The sequence below is a fragment of the Hydractinia symbiolongicarpus genome, chromosome 14 (assembly GCF_029227915.1).
Source record: "Hydractinia symbiolongicarpus strain clone_291-10 chromosome 14, HSymV2.1, whole genome shotgun sequence".
Classification (NCBI taxonomy): Eukaryota; Metazoa; Cnidaria; class Hydrozoa; order Anthoathecata; family Hydractiniidae; genus Hydractinia; species Hydractinia symbiolongicarpus.
Window position 1 is genome coordinate 19,218,345 of NC_079888.1, and position 21,421 is coordinate 19,239,765.

Below are 21,421 nucleotides of genomic sequence, written 5' to 3' on the forward strand. Positions count from 1 at the left end.
TTCACGAGTGCGATAAAAATTATTTTATGAGTGTGCAGGCGAGTGCGCTTGCTCAAGGAATGGCCTGCTTTTTAATGCTTCATTCCTATCAAAAAACTTGACATGTTATTGTTATATTCTAGGTTGCTTAGAAGTTAAGTAAGACTTGAGTATATGTATATGTGACTGTCCAGGGGAATTTAATAACAAATGCTAGCTAACATTTAACGCTATAACATTATAAACGCTAATACAATTTTTTTTGTAATGGTAATAACGTTAAGATGATAATAATAATTAGCGTTAAAATAATTCTATTAACGTTAGAAAGCATGATTACGCCATTTTGATTTTTCGTTTGCTTGAAAAGTTTCTTATTTAGCTAATGTCATATAATGCAAACAGAGCTGAGACCTTTCCTGCACAACTTTTGTCGGGCAATACGTCCAATAGATTTCCTTCTTTGGATCTCAGAATTATGGAATAGTCCTGGTCCTTTTAATCCACGAACAAGCCTATTCCTAACCGAACTGACCATCCTAGCTAATTCACCAACTCCTGACTTAGTTAAAAAATTTATGTAGACATAAATCTCTTTTGGCTGACCCCTTCGTCCTTGGTAACCAGGTCTTACACAAGAAATCCACCCATGCGGTTCTTAACTAATGCGGAGGTGAATGCTGAGTGAGCACGGATAAAGCAAGTCTGCAAAACAGCACTTACAGGCAGAATAGACATTTTATCATGGATTTAATTGAAGATAATTTCTTCATTTGACAAAACAATTAGAAATCATAGCAGGTCCAAATTTAATAGATTCTTTCCTTTATGCCGCAAGTGTTATTCAAACAATTTGAAACAATTTCTATATATATAAACTTTGTTAAAATGTAGCTGAATTTTCTGAATGAATTTTGAAGTTTGATTTAACCCACGTGAATATTTTTTTTAATCTGAAACCGAGGCATATTTTTGCCTATTTGTTTGTGATGACCTGGCAAACAAACAATAAATTTACGAAAATAACAGTATAGTCATGCATTCCAATATGGACATGTAAAAAAGGAATTTTTCTACCGCAAAATAGATGCACAACAAAGCAAAATAGATGCACAACATGCGTTTTATATCACTTGATTTACATGTTTATTTGATGCGTTACCTGATTTAAACTTGCAAATCATTGCACACCTACTCAAAAAAGACTGTAAGAACGCATTGTGGGCTATCTATTTTAATACATCGATGGAATGTGGCCCTATTATTTTTTTTTAAAAAATTCTTTAGCTTAAGAATGGTTTTAATGTTAATTTAGCGCTATTAACGTTATTATCGAACATTAGCGCTATTTTATAATGATAATTAACGCTATAATGTTATCTCATGTTAACGTTATAACGGTAAGGTGGACTTTATTTAGCGTTAATTCTTTTGTTCTAACTTTAAAGTTTGACGCTAATTTGGTGTACACGCTAAAGTTGGACACCAAAAAAGTTGCCTACAAAGCTTACCTAAATTACTATATAACAGTAATTTTTATATTTAAAGCAAAGAAACACTATATACAATAAAGAATGACGAAAATTAACACTCCTCATGTCTTCTCAGAAAAAGAGAAGTTATTTATTGAAAGCGTTAAAAATGGTATGCAAAATTTTTTTATTTGTATGTTTTTATATAAATGTGTGAACATTATGTCTATCTATATTTATAGCCAGGGAAGCAGTATAAATACAGAAAATAATTATTGCATCAGCAACCATACATTACTTCTGGGTTTGCAAATTTTGCAGGGCTGTTTACAATTGACAATTTAGACAAAATAGATTCATCTGTCGAAATATTACCCTTAACTGTTAACTCATTTTCCCATTTTTAGGAAATTTAACTGAAGTAAAACAACTTGTTGGTGAAGTTCATGTTGATTGCTGTGAAGAGGTAAGGAAGTTTTCCTATCACACTGATGAATTCCAAAGTAATAAAATAGTCATCTGATTACAGGTAAAACAAGTGTATAGTGTATATAATTAAATCAATCCACCTCTACAATACCTATACATTGATAAAGTTTGAATACATACTCCTTATAGGCCACAAGGTTGATTTTGACCATACATAAGAAATTGGGTTCGTTAATAATATTGTGGTGCGCAATCTTGTTAAATTGAAATCGAACACATCAAAAATACGAATCTAAAGCAGTACTGTATTTTGTTACTTTTGCTTTTGTAAATAAGCCATATTAGAAATTTTGCAAGCTTTAACATCAACATGAATCATTAAAATCTGAAGTTTGTGAATAAATTTACAGGTCTGCCTGTCCTTTATTTGTGCATTTCATGCGTCTGTAGCACAGCTATAGAATTGGGCAGAGATATTATATGAGTATAAGTATAAGAGATTTACAGAAAATTTATTCAGCTTGCAGTTATGTTCTTAATTTCACGGTGTAGTTTATTTTACACAGGATGGAATGACTGCATTAATGCATGCCTCTTACAAAGGAAACTTTGAAGTTGTGGAATATTTGCTGTCAAATGGCGCAGATGTAAACGTTGATACTCATAAAGATCAGGTGACATTCAAAATTTAAAGCTTTTTTTTCCTAAATTGAGCTTTTTGTTTATTAAATGGATAAATTTTCAAGATTTTCTTAAAAATTGGAATTTTGGCAGTCCAAATGCTTGCTAAACCAACTTATTTTATTGCCAGAGAGTTTTTGACAAATCAAATTCTGTAAATTATTAAATGTGTCATATATAACTTTGGAATCCTTTTTTTAGTACACACCCCTCATGTTTGCTGCTTTATCAGGTATTAAGCTTTTCTTTACAGTAGGAAGAAGTATCACATTTTTGTTCTTCTTGGGTAGACTTTTATGGACCCAAAATAAGTTTTACCCGAAATAAGATTTCAAACCAAAATGAGAGTCCAAAATGGACACACACTTTGAAAATATTAATGTGAATCATCACAGTATTTTTACCAAGCAATGCAATTTGATTTTTGCGATAAAAAAGAATGTTTATCTTAGACTTTTCCTTCAACTGTTTACCAGTAGGGATAACAGAGAAGGCTATTATGAAGTTAAGCTATATGTTTATACAAATGTAAAGTGTCCTATAAAATCCTAAACATAAAGAACAAAATTACACCTAAGAATTTTTTTAAGATGACTTTATTACCAATGCATATCAAATTACTTAATTTATTTAAAAGTTGCCTTATCCCTAAAATAGAGGTGTAGGGTGTCCCACTGTGCTCACATCTTGTTAATGTAGTGCAATATCTTCATCATAGCTCTTCTTTTTGTGAATCTTAGGTTCAACTGACACGGTGCGCTTGCTACTTGAAGCAGGGGCCAAACCAGATGTGGTAAACAAGATTAAGAGAACTGCTGCACAACTCGGTGCTTTTGTTGGTAAGTTAATTTTTCATGAATTCAAAGTTTTTTAATAGTCTAGTATAGTCTAGTAGAACTGGTATAATTACCTCTGTACGTCTTTCATATTGTATGGCATTTTATGTGACATGAAAAAATGAACATGTTGTATGGCATAAGGATGGCATCTGTGTTAAACTTTTGTCTGGTGAAAATATTAAACATAAATAGTGAAAGTTAGTTTGTTAAGTATAGATTTTTGGTCCTGTTAAGATTGGATCATTTTAAAACGAAATAGGTAATTCCTTTTTATTAATTTCAATCTCAAATGCAAATTTACATTGTACATCCGTTACTTTTTGCATATAATGTAACACACACTAAATATTTAAAGTAAAAATAACAAAATGGTGTTCAGCTTAAAGAACAAGTTGCGCTAATATGAAAGACCTTTAAAAGTTATCTAAGAATATTTGTCTTGAAAGTTGTGCTAATTATGTGAAATTATATACAAATTCCTAAACAACTGTTAGTATTTTTCAATAAGCTTTTTTTCGTTATTTAGATATTTACATTTTTTCAATTTACTTATGCTGTACCAATGACAATGTTATAGAGATAAAAATACAGGCAAGGTCACATAATGAGTGGATTGTCACAATCTCACTCCCCCTTCCCGCCCCTTAATTCTAAAGTGACCATAAAAAGCTCAGTAGGAACATAGGCTTATAAATGACTTGTTTTTTCAGGACGCCACGATTGCGTTAGTGTCATCAATAATTTTGTGCAACCAGAGACGATTGACTACTACACAAAAATACATGGTTTGTTTAATTTTTTTCTTACATTTTTGTTCTGTTACTTTTCTTTTTACATGGCTAGAAGGAAAGGAAAGTTTTTATAGAAATTTAACTATTTTTATAGCAACTTAACAATTTAACAACAACTAAGTTGGCCACCCATGCCATGCAAGAAAATTGTGTAGGCAATGTTGTAAAAACACATGACCCACATTGATAACAGTGTTTCCATACTGATTTGGAACACCTGTTTATAGCAGAGAAATGTTCATAGTAAACACTTTTTTATGCATTGTTTGATGTCAAACTCATATAAATTAACTTCTATAGGACAGACCGCTGTACATAGCGGACCATGGTATTTGCTATGTACAGGTGTATAAGGCTGGACAGTTAGGATTTCAAAGAATATTGAAGCTAAAGCCTTTTTACTGGATCCTTATATAAATGGTATAAATTCATTCTGTAAATTTACCATTAAAGAGTATAAACCTGTTATGTAGATACGTAATAACAAAATCAAAAATAATACAAAAGGGTCAATTTCCTCATTGCTTTTAGGAGTGTAATGGACAGGCAGAACTTGTTTTTTCAATGTTTTCTCATTTTTTCAATGTTTTCTCATTTTTTCAAGCCATTTTATGCTGTTGACATTAATTGAGAACTAACGTAAAAACTTGCACATATGTTTTTTGTAATAAAAACATTCATCATCGTCGTTGTCGTCATCATCATCATCATCATCATTATTCTGGGCTTAACGTTCGTTTTCCTTGCTTGCATGGGTTGGATGGGGTATATTAATAACCCCCCTCCCCCTGCCAATCTAGATTTTGTTAGACCTAAACTCTGCAAAAGTCTTTCTTAATTACTTCCTGCTAAATCTTTCTCTTCCTGTGGGCTTTACTTCAGGGACTATCAAGTCTCTGCGCTTTCATACCCAATTATCCTCATCCATTCTTTTTAAGTGTCCCAACAACTCAATCTTCTTATTTGGATAACATCTTAAATGCTATGGATACCTAGCATGCTTCTTAGATATATATCACAAAAACAATAAACATGGCATAGAATTTTTTAAAGTTCTTCATTTTTAGTAGTACTACTTTAGCCTTACATATGTTAAGATAAAAGCTCACAATATATAAAAAAAATTACCACAGGTTTATATTCACACTATAATAAACATTTTAAACACAACTTGTTATCAATCATTACTTTCCTTTTGGTAGTTGTAAGGTATAAAGCATTAAATGTTAATCTTTAATGGATGGATTTTTCAGAACCCCATCTTTGTTTAAATTTGTATCCATAGAGTGATATTTAAAATCATAAACCAGCATGAAAAAAGAATTTTATTGGGTTTCGTTATTTAGTTAAGTAAAAAAAATGTTTGGAATTGGCTTTTTTGGTCATTTCTTGAACCCAATATGAGCATAATCCCGTGTATTTTTTGTCATTTAGGACTTGAAAAAGAGGCTAAATTAAAAGAGCACCTGTCAAGCTCGCTACATCAATACGTTGTTATCCCAAATCTGAATCCAATCAAGGCAAGTGTTTAAATTTTAAGTTTGTTTCGTGTTGAAGTGTTGATGCTAGAAATTTAATGATTTACAGTTGATATAAATTGGTCAGATTTGCAGTATTTTAGCACCAGAAACCTTTTTGTGTTACTGATGCTATGTTTGGGAAAATAAGATTCTTGCATCAGAGTACCCCCAATGTGGAAATTAAATAAAATTTATATTCTGAAACAAAAATGATCTTATGTTTGATAAATTTTTTATATTTTCAAGCAAAACGATATAATTTTCCTTTTTTTATTCTTTTTAAATTATAACAACCTTATTATTAGATCTCTATTGCTTGTTATATTTTTGCAGGCAATTCTCTTTCTGGAAAAGAACCTCGACCTTGTTGAGAATCATGACTCGATTAGCAAAGTCCTAGAAACAGAATGTCGGAAAGCATATCATAATGTTAACGAAGTGTTGTCAATGAAGGTTCACATTTTCAACCACGTGTTAACGAAATGTGCACTGTGGCACACCAATAAAGAAGGAAAGGGAGGAATCAAAGGCCTTCTAAAATTGTAAGTACCATTTCAAACAGGAGTTCTTTTTCGAACGCAGTATTTTAAAGAAATAATATCATGCTTGATGCTCATTTTAACATATTCAGCTAGGATAGCCTATCTTAAACTATTTTTGCAGCTGCAAAGTTGTTGCAAAATTAAAAAATCAATCGTTAATAATGTGTTGATAAATTATGTATCTTTAACGCCTCTCTGGCGGTTGTTAGGGCTTGAGGCGTAAGCTGCTGCTGTCTAACCACATGGTAGAAACACGTTGTGTGAACACTATGAAAGACAGGGACAATGAGGAAAGGGTTAATTATTTCCTGTAAAATGGTCGGATAAGAGAATAACCAAAGTACAAAGTTTTCTGGATGTTTCTAGAGTATAAACATTAGAGTTAATTATGTTCTTCTTGATAAGTAAGATAAGGTAAAACAATGCAATGATGTGATATGTAGATGCTTCCTGAAGTTGTTTAGCATTTAATAGAAAGTGGAAAAGGGATGAAAACTTACAGAAAATACAGAAGTAGAAAATAACGAAAGATGCATTATAATTATTATTATTTAATGCATTATTTTGATATAAGGTATTTTTAATGTTGATATTTATGTGTTTAATAACCCCAGCACAATTTCCTATTTAGATTTCTTTTATTCTGTTACTTTTTCTATGTAAAACTTGTTCTCTTTTTAGTATGTTAAGAGGAAGACCTGAGGATGGATTTATGATGGCTGTTGAGACGATGTTGCGAGAAGCAGTGAAATCATTTCCATATGCACAATCTAATCTATTCCAGCAAGTAGTTCGAAGTCTTTCTCCAGTCACTCCAGTAAGTTTCTATTTAATTATGCAATCGATTTACATTTCATATTACAGAGATATAACTGTAAAATATTAAATGCTATTAACAATATATTGCCAAGCTTTTGGGTTGCTAGGCTTCGTGAGTATGTATGTATAATGTATGCTGTGTGTATAATGAGCCTAAACTAAGGCAAATTGATTGGTTCTCAAGCATAACTGAATTTATTTTTTGCTCTGATCACAAAGAAAAGAACAATCAAATGTAAAATAAATTCACTTTTTAGTAAAAGCCAGAGTGTTTTATTGCTAAAATTGCATAAAGAAATGGTATGGAGTCTTACATAGCTGTAATTATAGAAGAAATAATGGTCTGATGGGAAAAGTTCGTAGGGTATGATAATTTCGGCACCATAAAGAAGCTGTATTTATAAGTCGATATTTTCACAAACATCTTCGTTCATCAATTTTTACGATTCGTACACGGACGTTCAAATTGATAGAATATCGAAGATGAATCAACTGGAATGGTAGATGATAGTTATTTTTACAGACGATCCCAAGATGATCGCACTGTGATGTTATCGTCCCACGTTTAAAAAAACGATTCTTTCCTGTTATAACTTAGTAACTCAGCAGTATAATTTTTCTAATTTGTGTATCAATTCGTCGCATCCAATGAGATACGAAATAGAAGGAGAATTCCATTGACTGATGATTTTATTCTGTGTTTACACTGTCGGACAGAATAATTTTTCAGACGATTAGGTCACATCAGTATATGTAAGACTATTACAGGGACTAAACGAAGCAAGAACAGGGACTATCTGTAACGAAGTTGTCAATGACTTCATAACGAAAAATTAAAATCAAATCAAAACATTAAGGCTACTGTCCAAACGGCCAAAAATTTTATTTCTATTCGACAACCTTAGAATTGTTTACTTCGAGTCGAAGTGCGAAACGCAACTTTATTTTGAGGGATTTCCCCATATCTGCACATGCGCATTGAAAAAATAATAATGTTTTCTCTGTCGTAGATAGTCCCGTCTTGCGTTCGTAAGGTCGTTGATGTTGCCTGGAAGTAAAGGTACTGTAATCTAATGCCACTTTTCTTTACACTAGGGGAATGAACCATCAGCAATATCTGTACTCACACAAGCCATTAATGGTATGCAGAGGTACAACACTTGATTTTTGTTTAACTAACTACCTACTACTCGACGACACTGGACGTTTTCATGAGAATATGAGTATGTTTGTATATTTAGCGCTGATTTTTCCGAATGTTGTTCATGTTGTGGTGGTCGACATTGTACAAGTAAATGTAGTGCTTGTAAAATGGTAAGTAGTTTTGTTTTTGTTGTACTATGTTTTGAGAGAAAAAATTTGCTCAAAGGGTCTACGAAACGGCTGTTAGTTTTTTTAATTATCATATTGGGTATCTAAATATAACTGAAATTAACAGAAAATGTTACAACATATATTGGATATCCATGATTTTTTTCCATATAAGTACTCACCTTGTTTTTAACTCAAACTTTCTATTAAAATAGCGAGCTATATCCTTAAAGCTATTTTTAAAGTTTTTTTTCTCGTTGTAGCTTCCCTAGATAATATATTTAAGGAATAAATTTCGCTTAAAAAGAACAGTTGGAGCACGTAGAAAACATGTTAAGTCTTGTTACTGACAGGATTTAGGAAAAAGAAATAAATTAGCGGTACTTTTGCTATTTGCAGGCTCGTTATTGCAATGCATCTTGTCAGAAGCTTCACTGGTCAAACCACAAGCATTTTTGTGGAAAATTAAAAATACAATATCAGAACTTTCTGGAGCAGGAAAGACTACGCAAAGAAGAGGAAGAGAAGGAAAAGTTGCGCAGAGCTGAAGAACAAGAGAAAAAAGAGAAGGAAAAAGAACAAGAAGAAGATCATAGACAGGAATTGGATGTGGTTGATATTCAAGATATAAAATTAGACGATGACTCAACGCCTGACAGCAAAAACATTGACACATCTGTTCTAAGTTCGAATGATGACTGCGCAAAACCAAGCTAGCGTTGAGAAGCTGGCATTGTAAAAGTGTAGCATTGAATTAAGTTCGCGTGTTGTCGTGAGAATAATAGTATTGTTGTTATAAAATTGTCTCGAAGAAGAAAATCATTGTTTACTATTTTGTGTGATTGGTGTGCACGAAAGAAGATGATGCGTCAACGTTCCAGGGAAGTTTAAAGTAAAGTTTACCAGTACCCTTCGAAATATCTTTCATATGTTATTTTAATTTTTTTACTTAAAAGCGATGGCTGAATCAAATCTCTGTAATCTATAATGGGTGTATTTTCACGAGTAGGGAATTTCACCTATTCCTTTTCCCTGTAAGGAGCATCTATAATCTTTTCTGAACTTGCTAAAATTTCCCCTAGAAGCATGTTTTTACCTATGTGAAAAACTTAGTGATAATTTTGGAAATCGCCAAAATTTTCACAGAATACTAAAACTTTAAATTTGAGTGTTTCACTCGTTGTACTGTATTACCAAGCATAGAAAAAAAGAAGTACACCTGCAAATAAACAACACCAGCAAATAAGCAACACCTGCAAAAATTTACTTTTCGGGAGTCCCTGTTGTTTATATCTTAGCGACGACTTAAATCCTAGACAGTTTAACAATATTTACATTCAATGTTTGCATTAATATTCGTTACCGCGACTTCTAATAATTTTATTTATAATTATGTAAATTTATGCAAATTTATTATGAATATTATATTTTGAGTTAATAATTGTTGTCATATTTAATTACTCCGTTGTCAAGTGAACATGGTTGTTGTTACATGCGCGTCTTGAAGCAAAAATCTGCTTTGATCTTCTAGGTGATCGACATTGCTTTTGGATGTGTTGTCCTTGGTTTCGGGAATCATTTTATAACTTTCGCCACGTAGATAAGTTTCTTTGACAATGTAAAGCAATTTGGAGATACTTGAGGTTGCGAAATGGTTTTAAAAAATCAAACACAATCCTACCATTTCGAAATATTTATGCTCTCCTCCACATGTGATGTATGTAACTTTGACCTTGTGTGTGTCGTTATTCTATTAAAAACGCACTGGTCGCCAGGATTCTCGATACTTTTTAGATTTTTTATAAGACCGAGTTCTGGGATGAAGGTTAAGTGTAGCGTAAAATGTACTAAAATGGACACGAGCCTTATTTCTTTACGAAGACATGACTCAATGTCCCAACATTAATTGGATAGATTTAAAAACCATTGAGATGATGTGCCTGTAAAATTACGTTGTTGTATGTTACCATGTCTAGTTTTAAGATTGAGATTCTCATATATTTTTAATATCATTTTTAATAATGTCAATAAGTTCGACAAATTATCTGGATGACATGAAAATGGAGTAGATGAATAAACAAACTTGTCACCAGGACTTGTTAGGTTTTTTATATTTCCGTTCTAGTATAAAAGCCTAACATGTCTTGGGGACGGGGTTGATGAATAAATAAAAAAGCGATTATAGCTAATAACAAAAACGTTAGGGGCCCGTAATTTTGTTTACATACTCGTCGTCTTGACACCATTTTGAAATTTGTGATAAAAATAAACAAAGTCGAGATTATTAGAGAAAGTTTATTTATTTATGCAAGCACTTAACTTAAAGTTAAAAAAACATCGTATTTTTTTATTTGTTTGTTAAACTGTGTTAAAGGAGTGGTTGTAACAAAACAGATATTTAAATTTCAATCTACAACATCATTCCTTGTCAACTAATCAGGTAAGTTTTTTATGGTTTAAAGCGTTTTGTGTCATTGTTTAAGATCCAAATTCCTTTACAATTCACTAGGCTCTTGTTTCAGCAATCTGACGAAGAATTCTTTGTGAAAATTTGTAAAAAAATACTTTGTTGACTGTTTTTACGTCGGCTCTTTTAGCGCCGGCCCTTATTCCACCACCCCAAAAATTAGGTTATCCGCCATTAAGGGTTGCATTTAACGCCGGTTTTATTTCACAAATGAACAAAGAGAAAAAAGCGCCCCAATTGCCATCATTTCCCAACCTCCATTTGTTCGGCAGCTGACTCCCTCTCTTAATAAACTAAGTTTTATGAATTAGAAATAGGAAATTACAGGGGCCGTATATTAGCAAATATAAAATAACGCCGCTTTGAGTAAAAAAATCACGATTTTATTTTTGCACTTTTACTACACTTTTACTATTACGCTGCTTTTTACAGGCGGCGTTAAAGAGGTCAACAAGGTATCTTCGTGACCTTTTATACTGATGCTAAACATGAGTTATTTCCTGCCTGAAATAAATGAGTTAATTGAAAACATGGGGTACTTTAATTGGGGTTTTGTTTGGGGTAGTAACTTCATGCTACAGACCAGATAATTATGTGCTCTCCCTTGCCGCTGACCAATTTAGAAGATGGAAACCGTCCCATTAGATTCGGATAAAATGGTTTCTGTTAGGGATAATTTCATATGTAAATAACTTTAAAAAGGGCTTCCTCCATGCTTCTCTAACACAACAAGTCCTCTGGTTATAATATCCTCTTGTCAATGACCAAATAACATGAAAACGAAGTTAGCATATTTTTTTTCATTTAAAAGACTTTTCCAAGGCAACGTTTAGGGCGGGTTTCCGATCAAATAAATGTGATCGAATCAATCGAGGTCGATCAAACTATGAAGTTGTCTTTACAATGATCAAATAACATGGAAACGAGGATATAGCTGTCCAAGAGCTTCACTACACCACATACAATGCACAGTCACACATCTAGGAACCACACCGTACGACCTTGACTATCTTAACTTAATCAACTTCACACAGCGCCTATGAGGAGGCGTCTGGTCTGCAAATTATTATGTAAAATTTTTAATTATGGCGGAGTTACGCGTTGTAAACCGAAAGTAAAAGTAAAGTCCTCTTTTTAACAAATTGTTGCCAAGTTCCCGAAATAAATTCGCCGTGATTAAATCTGTTCGATGGGCCTCTCCAATCAGCCACGTGATTTTTAAATTCGGAAATTACCCGGAAAATGTTTTTCGCAAGAAATTCCCTAGAAACGAGGTTGCGGCAGTGAAATAAGCAAAGAAAACAAATTTAGTTGGCGCGAAATATCAGCCTTGACGACTTTCATTTTTTTTTTCTTTTAAAAGCAAATGTTTTGTAACTTAATCGGTTTCAAATTACATAAAAACTTTGTTAATGTTTAAGTTATGTTTTTGTGTTCTTACAGACGTTTGGCTGTTGATACAAGATGGCGAGTGATACTGTAAATACAGATCCGAAAAATCTTGCTGTCTGGGATTGGATTGTTATTGGAGTGTATTTTGCAATATGTTTGGCGTTGGGAATATATGTAGGTTGTTCTAAATTGCTTTTATTATTGTTGTGAGAATAAAAAGATGAAAATATGCTGACCTCTGGAGCGTAATGTTTTAGTAAGATTGACAATTTGGTTGAGTTTTTAATAGTCCAATGTGAGCCTAAATATTGTTGAAAATTAGGTTCTAATAAAGGAACTTCATTCGAGAATGAAAAATAAGAATAATAGTTAGGCTGTAAGGAAAAATTGTAAGGTATTGTAAAAGAAAAGGAAAAGACACGAACATGTAAGAACAAGTCAAACCAATTTCTTTTTGATGCCACGTTTTGAAAGTACCAAGTTTAGTTGGAAATGTTTTGAATGTTTTGTTATCCCTCCCTCACCTTGCATTTCATTTGTTTAAGTAGACAAGGGACGATGTTGTAGCGTTAAAAATTAAATATCTAACACAGTAAACACTGTAAAGTTTAGTTCATAGTTACGTGTCAAATTGTTACGTGCTAAAGTTCAGTAGCTTATTTTCACGACGATTCGACTTCATCTTTAAGCTTTCATTAATTTTTTTAACCTCGTTAAGAAAATGAGATTGTGAAGACTTCGTGAGTTTAAATTCACAAAATAACAACTCAGTTATCATTGTATACTTTGTCTTTCAGAAAAATTTATTTCATTTTAGTATTTCAAAAAATCACGTTGTTTTTTCTTTCTATTTTAGTCAAAGTTCGGCAAAAACAAAAATGGTACTGCGGAGGAGTATTTTTTAGCCGGTCGTTCAATGATGTGGTGGGCCGTAAGTATACTTTTTTGTCCCAAACAATTGTTTTTAACCTGAAATCTTATTCAGGTATTTTTATAAAAGTTCTACAAACTTGGGAAAGTTCATTTACCATTGTTCACAAACGAAAATTGAAATTAGGACCTTATTTGGTTTGATTTAAACCATATTAACTGTTGCTGATTTAGTATGCTTTGCTTTATTAAATTTTCGGACCTTAGCTGCCTGTTGCGTCAATTGCTTCACAATGCAGACATCTGAGAAACTATAGTAGCGCACTCTCAACGTTTATTTACCTGGACTTAATATGCACAAAATTTAAAATTTCCGGCTACCGGCTGCAGAGCTATAGCATTGTGATTCTGTCACTTTGAAGAGTATTCAGAAAACAGTCATTTGCAAAAATGTCCAGGATTATAGTTTGTGACGAAATCATACACCCTGGGCAAATATTTTATTCTATTGACATCTAGTTGTTGGCGAGATTGTTTTGAGGAATTGCATCTCTCTTAAAGTTAGTGTCTTTTGAAAATGTCTATTCTTTGCTTACGTCATACGAGTTTTATTTTTTGTTGCTTTCGAATTACTGCAACACGTCGTTTTTCTCTAAAACAACAGGCTTGTCACGCTTAAAGGTCCTTCATTTTCCTCAATTTTAAAAAGTCTTTTCAAAAGCCATTCAACCAGGTCTAAGGGTAGATCTTTAACAACTTTCTCCTTAAATCTCTTCAATTTTAATTTTGTAACCTTTCGTATGATTTCAATTTAAAGTACAGAGAAACTGAGACGGGTCTAGCAATAATTTGTTTTTCACGCGCAGTACCAACTTTAAAAGAAAACTTTCTCAATTTATTTAGAAAAAATATAAAAATTTCTTCAATTTTTTTTAAAAAAATATTGCCATCTTCTCAAAAACTATTCAGAATTCCCATCAAAAGGCCTCAACATTTCCACAGTTTCAATTCTAAAAGTTTCAATTCTCATAAGCGCCAACAAACCTTGGTTCATTAATTTAATGAAAAAGCATGCATTCGGTTTTACTTCGTTGTTTCTCTCATCCAGGTTGGAGGCAGTTTATACGCTAGCAACATGGGTTCGGAACATTTCATCGGGCTTGCCGGCTCAGGCGCGGCAGCTGGAATTGGCGTCGTAGCTTATGAATGGCACGCTAGCTGGATTTTACTTCTTCTTGGATTCTTCTTCGTTCCTGTGTATATCCGCTCCAAGATTTACACTATGCCAGAGTATCTTCGAAACAGATTTCAAAGTAAATGGATGCGGATTTACTTAACCGTTGTCTCGTTGATTAGCTATATCACCACAAAAATCGCAGTACGTATGATTTTTAATCGAGTTCAAAATATGTTAGTTAAATTTTCTTACATAAAAGATAGTTGGTATTGTGATTTTATATCTGTTTCATTTCTTTGTTTGTTTCCATGGTAGTATATTTATCCGTCATTGCATCCTCGTACCCAGGTTATGTTGCCTGATGTTGAAGCTGCTACAGTTTAATTGACGGCTAACAAGTTTCATCGCCGAGGGCTTCAAGGTCAAAAAAGCAAAAAACCCTGTAAACGAGGTTGCCGCTATGCGTTTTACAAAGGACGTCTCACTTGTTGTATATTTGTTGTTTGTGTTTGTTATTTCGTCTCGCTTATACAACTGTTATAATTATTTCCAGGTTGATATATACGCTGGTGGAATTTTTCTCAAGAAAGCCATTGGAATTAATATTTATGCATCGTCAGCAGTTCTGTTAGCTTTTACAGCAGTATACACGTTACTAGGTACTAGGTTGTTTTTTTTGTATATTTATCGTACCCTTTGCAAAAAGAATCAAGAAAAATAACAAAAAATAATAAAAGAATATATAAAATAGGGCCCATGTTCATATTAGTGTTGCCACTTTGTCATCTGAACCTTACTACTCTCAAACTCGTTCCCAGAGGCATAAGCGAAAAAGGCCCTGAAAACAAAGTTGTTCTGTCTTGTCAGACGACTTTGATCATAGCATGCATTATCTTTTAACGACCGTGCATTTTTTAGTCATTGTATGAGCCGGATATTTCACTTAAAACATTACACAAAAAGCCAAAATAGCCTGAATAATCAAGTCAAATTATGCTGGGATGTCAAAATCATCTAAATAGGGTATCATTAACTGTGAAAGTTACTAGGAAACAGTAATTTTGAGACATGTATTTCTCTGATTTTGCATATTATTTGTATTGGCGCGCAAAACGTCGCATGCTTTGTGGGTAAACCTACATGTAGTTATCACGTGGATTAGATGCTGTGAAAACCGCAGTAACGAATATGCTCTTGCGTACTTTAAATATTTCTTTTTTTCAACAGCTGTATTTTTTTTCTTAGGTGGTTTGACCGCAGTCATTTACACTGATGTCATGCAATGTACCTTGATGGTTGTTGGGGCGTTAGCTTTGTCTATTATTGGTAAGTAGAGCGCGTTATCAGTAGGGCGTATTGTTAGTGATTAGTAAAGTCAAGAAACGCTAAGAAAAGTTGTGAACCGCAATTTTGAATTCTAAAATTACAATCCGTAATATCATTTTAAAATTCTTAGTTTTGGCTATTTTTGGAAATGACCAAACATAATTAACTTTCCACAACTCCGCAGTTGGTAAGCTACAAAAACTTTACTTGCAGATGTGTGATCAGGTAAACAGTGTAGAGAAACGCGCCACTCACCACTTTCTTCGATATCCACATTTTGAGACAATCAAAGCGACGACCTTCTAGATCCGAAAATTTTGGGAAAACGACGTCGGTGAGAATTAGCATGGGTTTAGCTTTTTAAATTAACAAAAATTCGGTGAACCATGGATAAATCCACGGGTTCGTCCGTCCTTAATTTACTGCATTTCGTGCGTTTCGTTACTGTGGTTACCATTTTGCGTGACAGACAGACGTATTATAATATAGATGCAATCGCACGCATAATATATATATAATAATACTAGTCGTTGTCCGTGGAAAAATCCACGGGTTTGCCCGTCCTTTATATGTCGCATTTTATATTTCCATTACAGGACGAGTCTTTCGCGGACACATGGACAGACGATGGCTATTATTATAGAGATAATCTAAAGTTCTAAATCTGTCGCGATCGTTGTTAAGTTAACTTCGGCAGGCTCATCTAAGCGTAGAAACAGTGCCTGTAATTACTTGTGGGACGCACAATATTTTATATTTGGAACTTTAGTTTGTAAATTCATCTCTTATTCCTTATTTCTACGATAGGCTTCAAAGAAGTTGGTGGTATAAATGGTCTTTGGGATAAATACGCAATTGCAGCAGGAAATGCCACATTTTTACCTACTGTAATCACAACAGCCGCCACAAATGTTACTATGACGACAACTGCTGTTGCTAAGACAACGGCTGTCATAGCAACAGTAACTATGGCCAATGCAACCACGCAAGCTCCGTATGTGGCATCATGTTATAAAGCAGAAGAAAAATGGGATCATATGTTTCGGTGAGTGTGTACAGGGATATTCTCCGTTTAAAATAATACACTCGAATTCGAATCTCGTCGTAGGGATTTTTTTGCTCAATGTTAAAACCGTTAGTGTTAACTTTATAGATTCACCGTAATACTTTACGAGGTTATATAGATTCTCCGCTATAAGGTCTATATCACTTATCAGTTTTTTTTTATTGGGGAGAACTAGTACTGGTTTTCTCCTTATTTAAAAATGAACCCGTCTAAATTTTTGTTCACCGTAAAGAACGTACCATATTTTTTAAAAAAGGTCAGTAAACAGCTAGCCTTAATTCATAATAGTCATTTTCATTTTTATTTTTATTTTTATTTTTCCTTATTTTATTTTTACGTTGTTAACATCGTAATCTTCTGCCATTGTTTACATGAATAAATCCATTTTTCATTACTTATCGCACTATATATATCAAGTACATACGTACTACATATGTACAGTGTATAGTCACCTGAAACTGAAATTGTTTCAAAACATCTATCGTCGTAGAACACATGAATTTCTTAAAGCGTAAACATTATTCACATACAATATCTATATCACCTAACCCGCTTTTAACTCCTTTCCGTTCGCTCGAAGACGCAGTCACGAATCTTAAAGTTTGCGTATTTTTTAGTCCACTCGACGATAAAGAATATCCTTGGATTGGAATTGTATTTTCACTACCTATCACCGGTATTTGGTACTGGTGTACTGATCAGGTAATGTTCAAAATAAAGAAATGTTTTCTTTTCACAACAAGTCTGTCATGTCACAAGCTGTGAAATAATGAAATAAAACTTCAAAGGAGTGTGGTGTTTACAAGTACGTGGCATACCAAAACGTTCAGTAGCGTTTTGGAGCGTAATAGATTACTGATAGAACCTTCCAAGTTGTCTGTACTTTCCTTTGACTATATACTTTCTTTGTGGGGTTCCGGAATCAAGCAGTGCGCAAACATTTCGAACTGGCAGAATACCGGTATTATTAAGACTAGTCGTTAGCTTGTGGAAGAATCATCTTGTTTGCCTGTCGTGCATATTCTGGTCCTCACATTAAACCCGTCGTATATATCCCAGCGATCGCAATTCGACCACCATTTTATATTACGGGAGGATTATTAAAGGAAATGATGATTGTTTGATCTTCTCCTACTCCTGTCAAACTTTGATCAATATTTTCTTCACTAGGTGATTGTCCAACGAACATTAGGAGCCAAAAGTATGGTCCATGCAAGACTCGGTACTATTGTTGCCGGCTTTTTAAAATTGTTACCTTTGTATATCATGGTGATGCCCGGCATGATTTCGCGTGTGTTATATCCGGACATCATCGCTTGTCCGGATCCCAAATCGTGCAAAATGCAATGCGACAATGAGTATGGTTGCTCAAATGAAGCATATCCGGAGTAAGTGTTGTTGTGCCGGCGCACTGTAAATAGGCTAGTTTTTAAATTTTTGTATTTACCGGAGCATTGGAAGGTTACATGTCATTTTACACGGAGGTTACAGGAAACTTTTCACCCGCACTGCCTCAGGATGAAACCTTCAGCAATCGTTTTTTTTTTGTCTCTAACGTAAAAAGTCCTAAATAAATTTGAATAAATAAAAAACAAATTCTAATTCTTTTCGCGAAATTCGAGAAATATTAAGATTTGTTTTCTTAGTAAAAATTAAAAACAAAATCAAAAATAAATTCGCGAAAAATAATTTCCCTAAAATACTGGAATTAAATAAATATTTCTTTGTTTTACTTTACGTCACAAGTAACCATGTCGCGAAAATAACGTTCTGTAAAAACTATTATATACTATATATTATATATTATTTTTTTTTTGTTTTAGATTGGTGTTAAATATTTTACCTGTAGGTTTGGTAGGGCTTATGTTAGCTGTCATGGTGGCTGCCCTTATGTCGTCGCTTTCGTCAGCGTTTAACAGCGCTAGTACTATTTTCACCATGGATATATGGCGGGTGATTAGACCCAAGTCATCTAACAGAGAGCTACTCATAGTAGGGAGGGTCGTCGTCTGTATTTTAGTCGTTGTGGGAATGTTATGGCTGCCTATTGTATCAAGTAAGTTTTATTTTCAACAGTTTTTTGCGTGGTTTAAAATTTTTTCAATTCATTTGGGATATATTTTTGCAAATTAACAATGAGAATAATTAAATTGTTACTGCCAACAGAGCAAACGCTGAAGATACTCGCATATATATATGTTGTTGTGTGTGGCTAGATAAACACACAAATAAACAAAAAATATTATTTAAGTTAAACGATCACTCATATATTTAATTGCTGGCCTTCACTGACACAACTGATGGACTATACGTACTTTGAGACGTCTTATGTTCATCTGTGCACAAAACTCAAAACTACTAACAAAAAACACGTTTCGCAACAGACATACAAAAACACGGAACAATTTTTAAATAACAATATTTCATTAATATACCTTTAGCCTAAAAACAATTATTTAGTTGTAAAATAATTAAATCTAATAATGTTGGCTATCAATCAAACTTTTAGTATTATTTTTGCGGAAGTTTAATTCCACGAATAATAAGTTAAAGCCGAATCTTCACTGTACGACATTCCCGACGATTTTTGTAACAAAAATTAGACACCAAATCAACTTTTTGTCATAATGAAAGTCGCAATCAATCAAGTGATATAATAAATACATGATTCGGTTCGTTGATCTTTTAAAATAGTTGATTCAAGAGTATACAATATTAATGGCGTGTAAATTCCAGGCCGCAATTCTTTTTAGCAAGTACTGAGTATTAACTATTTGTCAAAAATAACATGTGTCTTGATGTAGAGACGTTATCGAGATCGTTAATTTCAGCGTGTAGCACAGCAATAACAAAAAATATAATTTATTTTCTTTAGAGGGTCATGGCGGCCAGCTTTTTAAATATCTCCAAACCATTCAATCTTACCTCGCCCCACCAACTTGTGCGGTGTTTTTGGTTGGCATGCTATGGCCTCGATTAACAGAAGCTGGTGCTCTTACTAGTATGTTGTTCGGTTTACTACTGGGTATCATCAGACTTTCATTGGATGTGGCGTACCCACAACCACACTGTGGACAGGAAGACACACGAAATGCTTTTGTGAAATTACATTTCATGTACTACGGTAAGAAGAATTGTATCTGCATCGTCAGAGTCACTTCTTTGCTTTTTCAAGATATCCCCTATCAACCTCGTTCCCAGGGCATTTTTTCTTGTTGATGAAGTTGATAGCGACGAAAAGGTTTTTGACCACTCCTTGATAACGGTTTACGGGCCACAAGACTTTGGGGACAAGGTTACTATTTTATACATTCCAAAGTAACGCGCTACTTTCATTATTTACAACAACTACAAACTCAAGTTCAACTATGTCTATGAATATCTCATTCAAAATAAAATTGAAAAAAAAAAAGGGAGCTTATCAAGAAAGGAAGTTGGTTTCATTTTTAAATCGTAGTTAGGAAGAGAGGAAGAAGGGGTGTTAGTAAAAGAAAATAGATGTTAAAATTTTTATTAGTTGTTGGCATCAATCTTATTTTCTTTTCTTTAGCGTTACTTATGTTCTTTGTTTGCATAATCATAATGGTGACCATCAGTTTATTCACTCGCCAAGTTCCACTCGAAATGCTGGGCGCACTTACGTGGAAAACTATAAACCGCCCACGTTACCGTGAAGGAAAACGATCAGCGGAGTATGTAGTAACAGCTGATGTAGCCCTGGGTGAAGTGAAGATTAAAGGTAACTATTTTACTAATTGGATTTCCATATAAAATATCTCACCTCTGGACAAGGATGTTAACCTCCATTCTCGACCCCAGAGCTTTTTGAGAACTCTCGAGGAATTAATCTCAAAGAGCTCTGGGGACGAGAATAGTTAAACCTTTTTATGTCGTTCTATTGTTGTTGTTGCATTAAAATTCAAAGAAAATTCTTTTTTGGCATTGTTTCTATTAATTTGTGAATAAAAATAAACAGTTGTATATCTTATCCATGTGAGAGACATTGCTTTCTTGATTTTAGTCAACTCAACCTCATTCCTAGGGCGTTTTAATTAATTTAATAGTTGCTCGCGCCTTAATTACAGGTCAGGGTCCTTGAAACCCAGGGGACGAGCATAGTACCAACTTAGATGGGTCATTAAAAGCAGCGTAAATGGGTCATCAAAATTTTCTTAACGAGCAAAACTTTAACAAATTGGATGACGGCCTTTTCCGGTCCATAATTCATCTCTATTTTTTTCTTTTCTTGCCGACTTGGTTTGAGCTGATTGTCCAAGTAGCCCAAATATTTTTTCGTCTTTCTTTTTAGATGGAGGTGTTGAAAATAGTCGCACCATGTTGGCAGCAGACCAAGAAGAGTTGGATGAAATCGAACAGTTTGAACATCAATCGAATCTTAGTAAATGGGGTGTACGTTTCGCAGCGTTTTGTTTGGTTTTCGCCTTGTCGTTTCTATGGATATGGTATCGATAGTAGTCGAGACATAAGCCTTGCCTCATTAATTCAAACAGTTATATTTTTACGTGATATTTTTCGTGATAAAAATAAATTGCAAAACCTGATCTCGTACTCTGAAAGAACAAGCAGAATTTTTACCCACTAAGGAGCGACTTACTGAAAAAAATGCAAATGCTTCAGTGATGTTAGTTATTTTATTAATGACACAATCAGTATTTTTTGCCTTGTATAGCTTTCCCAAATGAAGGTATTTCTAAATGAGCAACGAAGAACTCAATGGCT

The 21,421-nt window shown here is 33.6% G+C and overlaps 2 protein-coding genes across 2 annotated transcripts; both read left to right on the forward strand.

The window, feature by feature from the left end:
* The first annotated feature begins 1,348 nt into the window (after positions 1-1,348).
* Positions 1,349-9,824, forward strand: LOC130625410 (ankyrin repeat and MYND domain-containing protein 2-like). The gene is made up of 12 exons (XM_057440503.1): positions 1,349-1,623; positions 1,859-1,917; positions 2,447-2,554; positions 2,763-2,793; positions 3,302-3,400; positions 4,111-4,185; positions 5,626-5,711; positions 6,045-6,253; positions 6,935-7,070; positions 8,168-8,223; positions 8,314-8,386; positions 8,783-9,824. The coding sequence occupies exons 1-12, from the start codon at positions 1,554-1,556 to the stop codon at positions 9,098-9,100; spliced, it is 1,320 nt and encodes a 439-aa protein (XP_057296486.1). The 5' UTR covers positions 1,349-1,553; the 3' UTR covers positions 9,101-9,824.
* A 669-nt stretch (positions 9,825-10,493) lies between these two features.
* LOC130625409 (sodium/mannose cotransporter SLC5A10-like) lies at positions 10,494-21,243 on the forward strand. The gene is made up of 13 exons (XM_057440502.1): positions 10,494-10,823; positions 12,294-12,416; positions 13,099-13,173; positions 14,221-14,490; positions 14,843-14,948; positions 15,535-15,615; positions 16,423-16,660; positions 17,299-17,383; positions 17,852-18,069; positions 18,505-18,737; positions 19,557-19,805; positions 20,232-20,420; positions 20,991-21,243. The coding sequence occupies exons 2-13, from the start codon at positions 12,315-12,317 to the stop codon at positions 21,152-21,154; spliced, it is 2,010 nt and encodes a 669-aa protein (XP_057296485.1). The 5' UTR covers positions 10,494-10,823; positions 12,294-12,314; the 3' UTR covers positions 21,155-21,243.
* The last annotated feature ends 178 nt before the right edge of the window (positions 21,244-21,421 follow it).

Excerpts from the sequence above, each read along its gene's own strand:
- LOC130625410 (XM_057440503.1), top strand. The coding sequence starts at position 1,554 with ATGACGAAAATTAACACTCCTCATGTCTTCTCAGAAAAAGAGAAGTTA. Across the intron at positions 1,624-1,858 it reads TATTGAAAGCGTTAAAAATG|GAAATTTAACTGAAGTAAAA; the intron begins GTATGCAAAATT and ends TCCCATTTTTAG. Across the intron at positions 2,555-2,762 it reads TTGATACTCATAAAGATCAG|TACACACCCCTCATGTTTGC; the intron begins GTGACATTCAAA and ends TCCTTTTTTTAG.
- LOC130625409 (XM_057440502.1), top strand. The coding sequence starts at position 12,315 with ATGGCGAGTGATACTGTAAATACAGATCCGAAAAATCTTGCTGTCTGG. Across the intron at positions 18,070-18,504 it reads TCAAATGAAGCATATCCGGA|ATTGGTGTTAAATATTTTAC; the intron begins GTAAGTGTTGTT and ends TTTTTGTTTTAG. Across the intron at positions 20,421-20,990 it reads GGGTGAAGTGAAGATTAAAG|ATGGAGGTGTTGAAAATAGT; the intron begins GTAACTATTTTA and ends CTTTCTTTTTAG.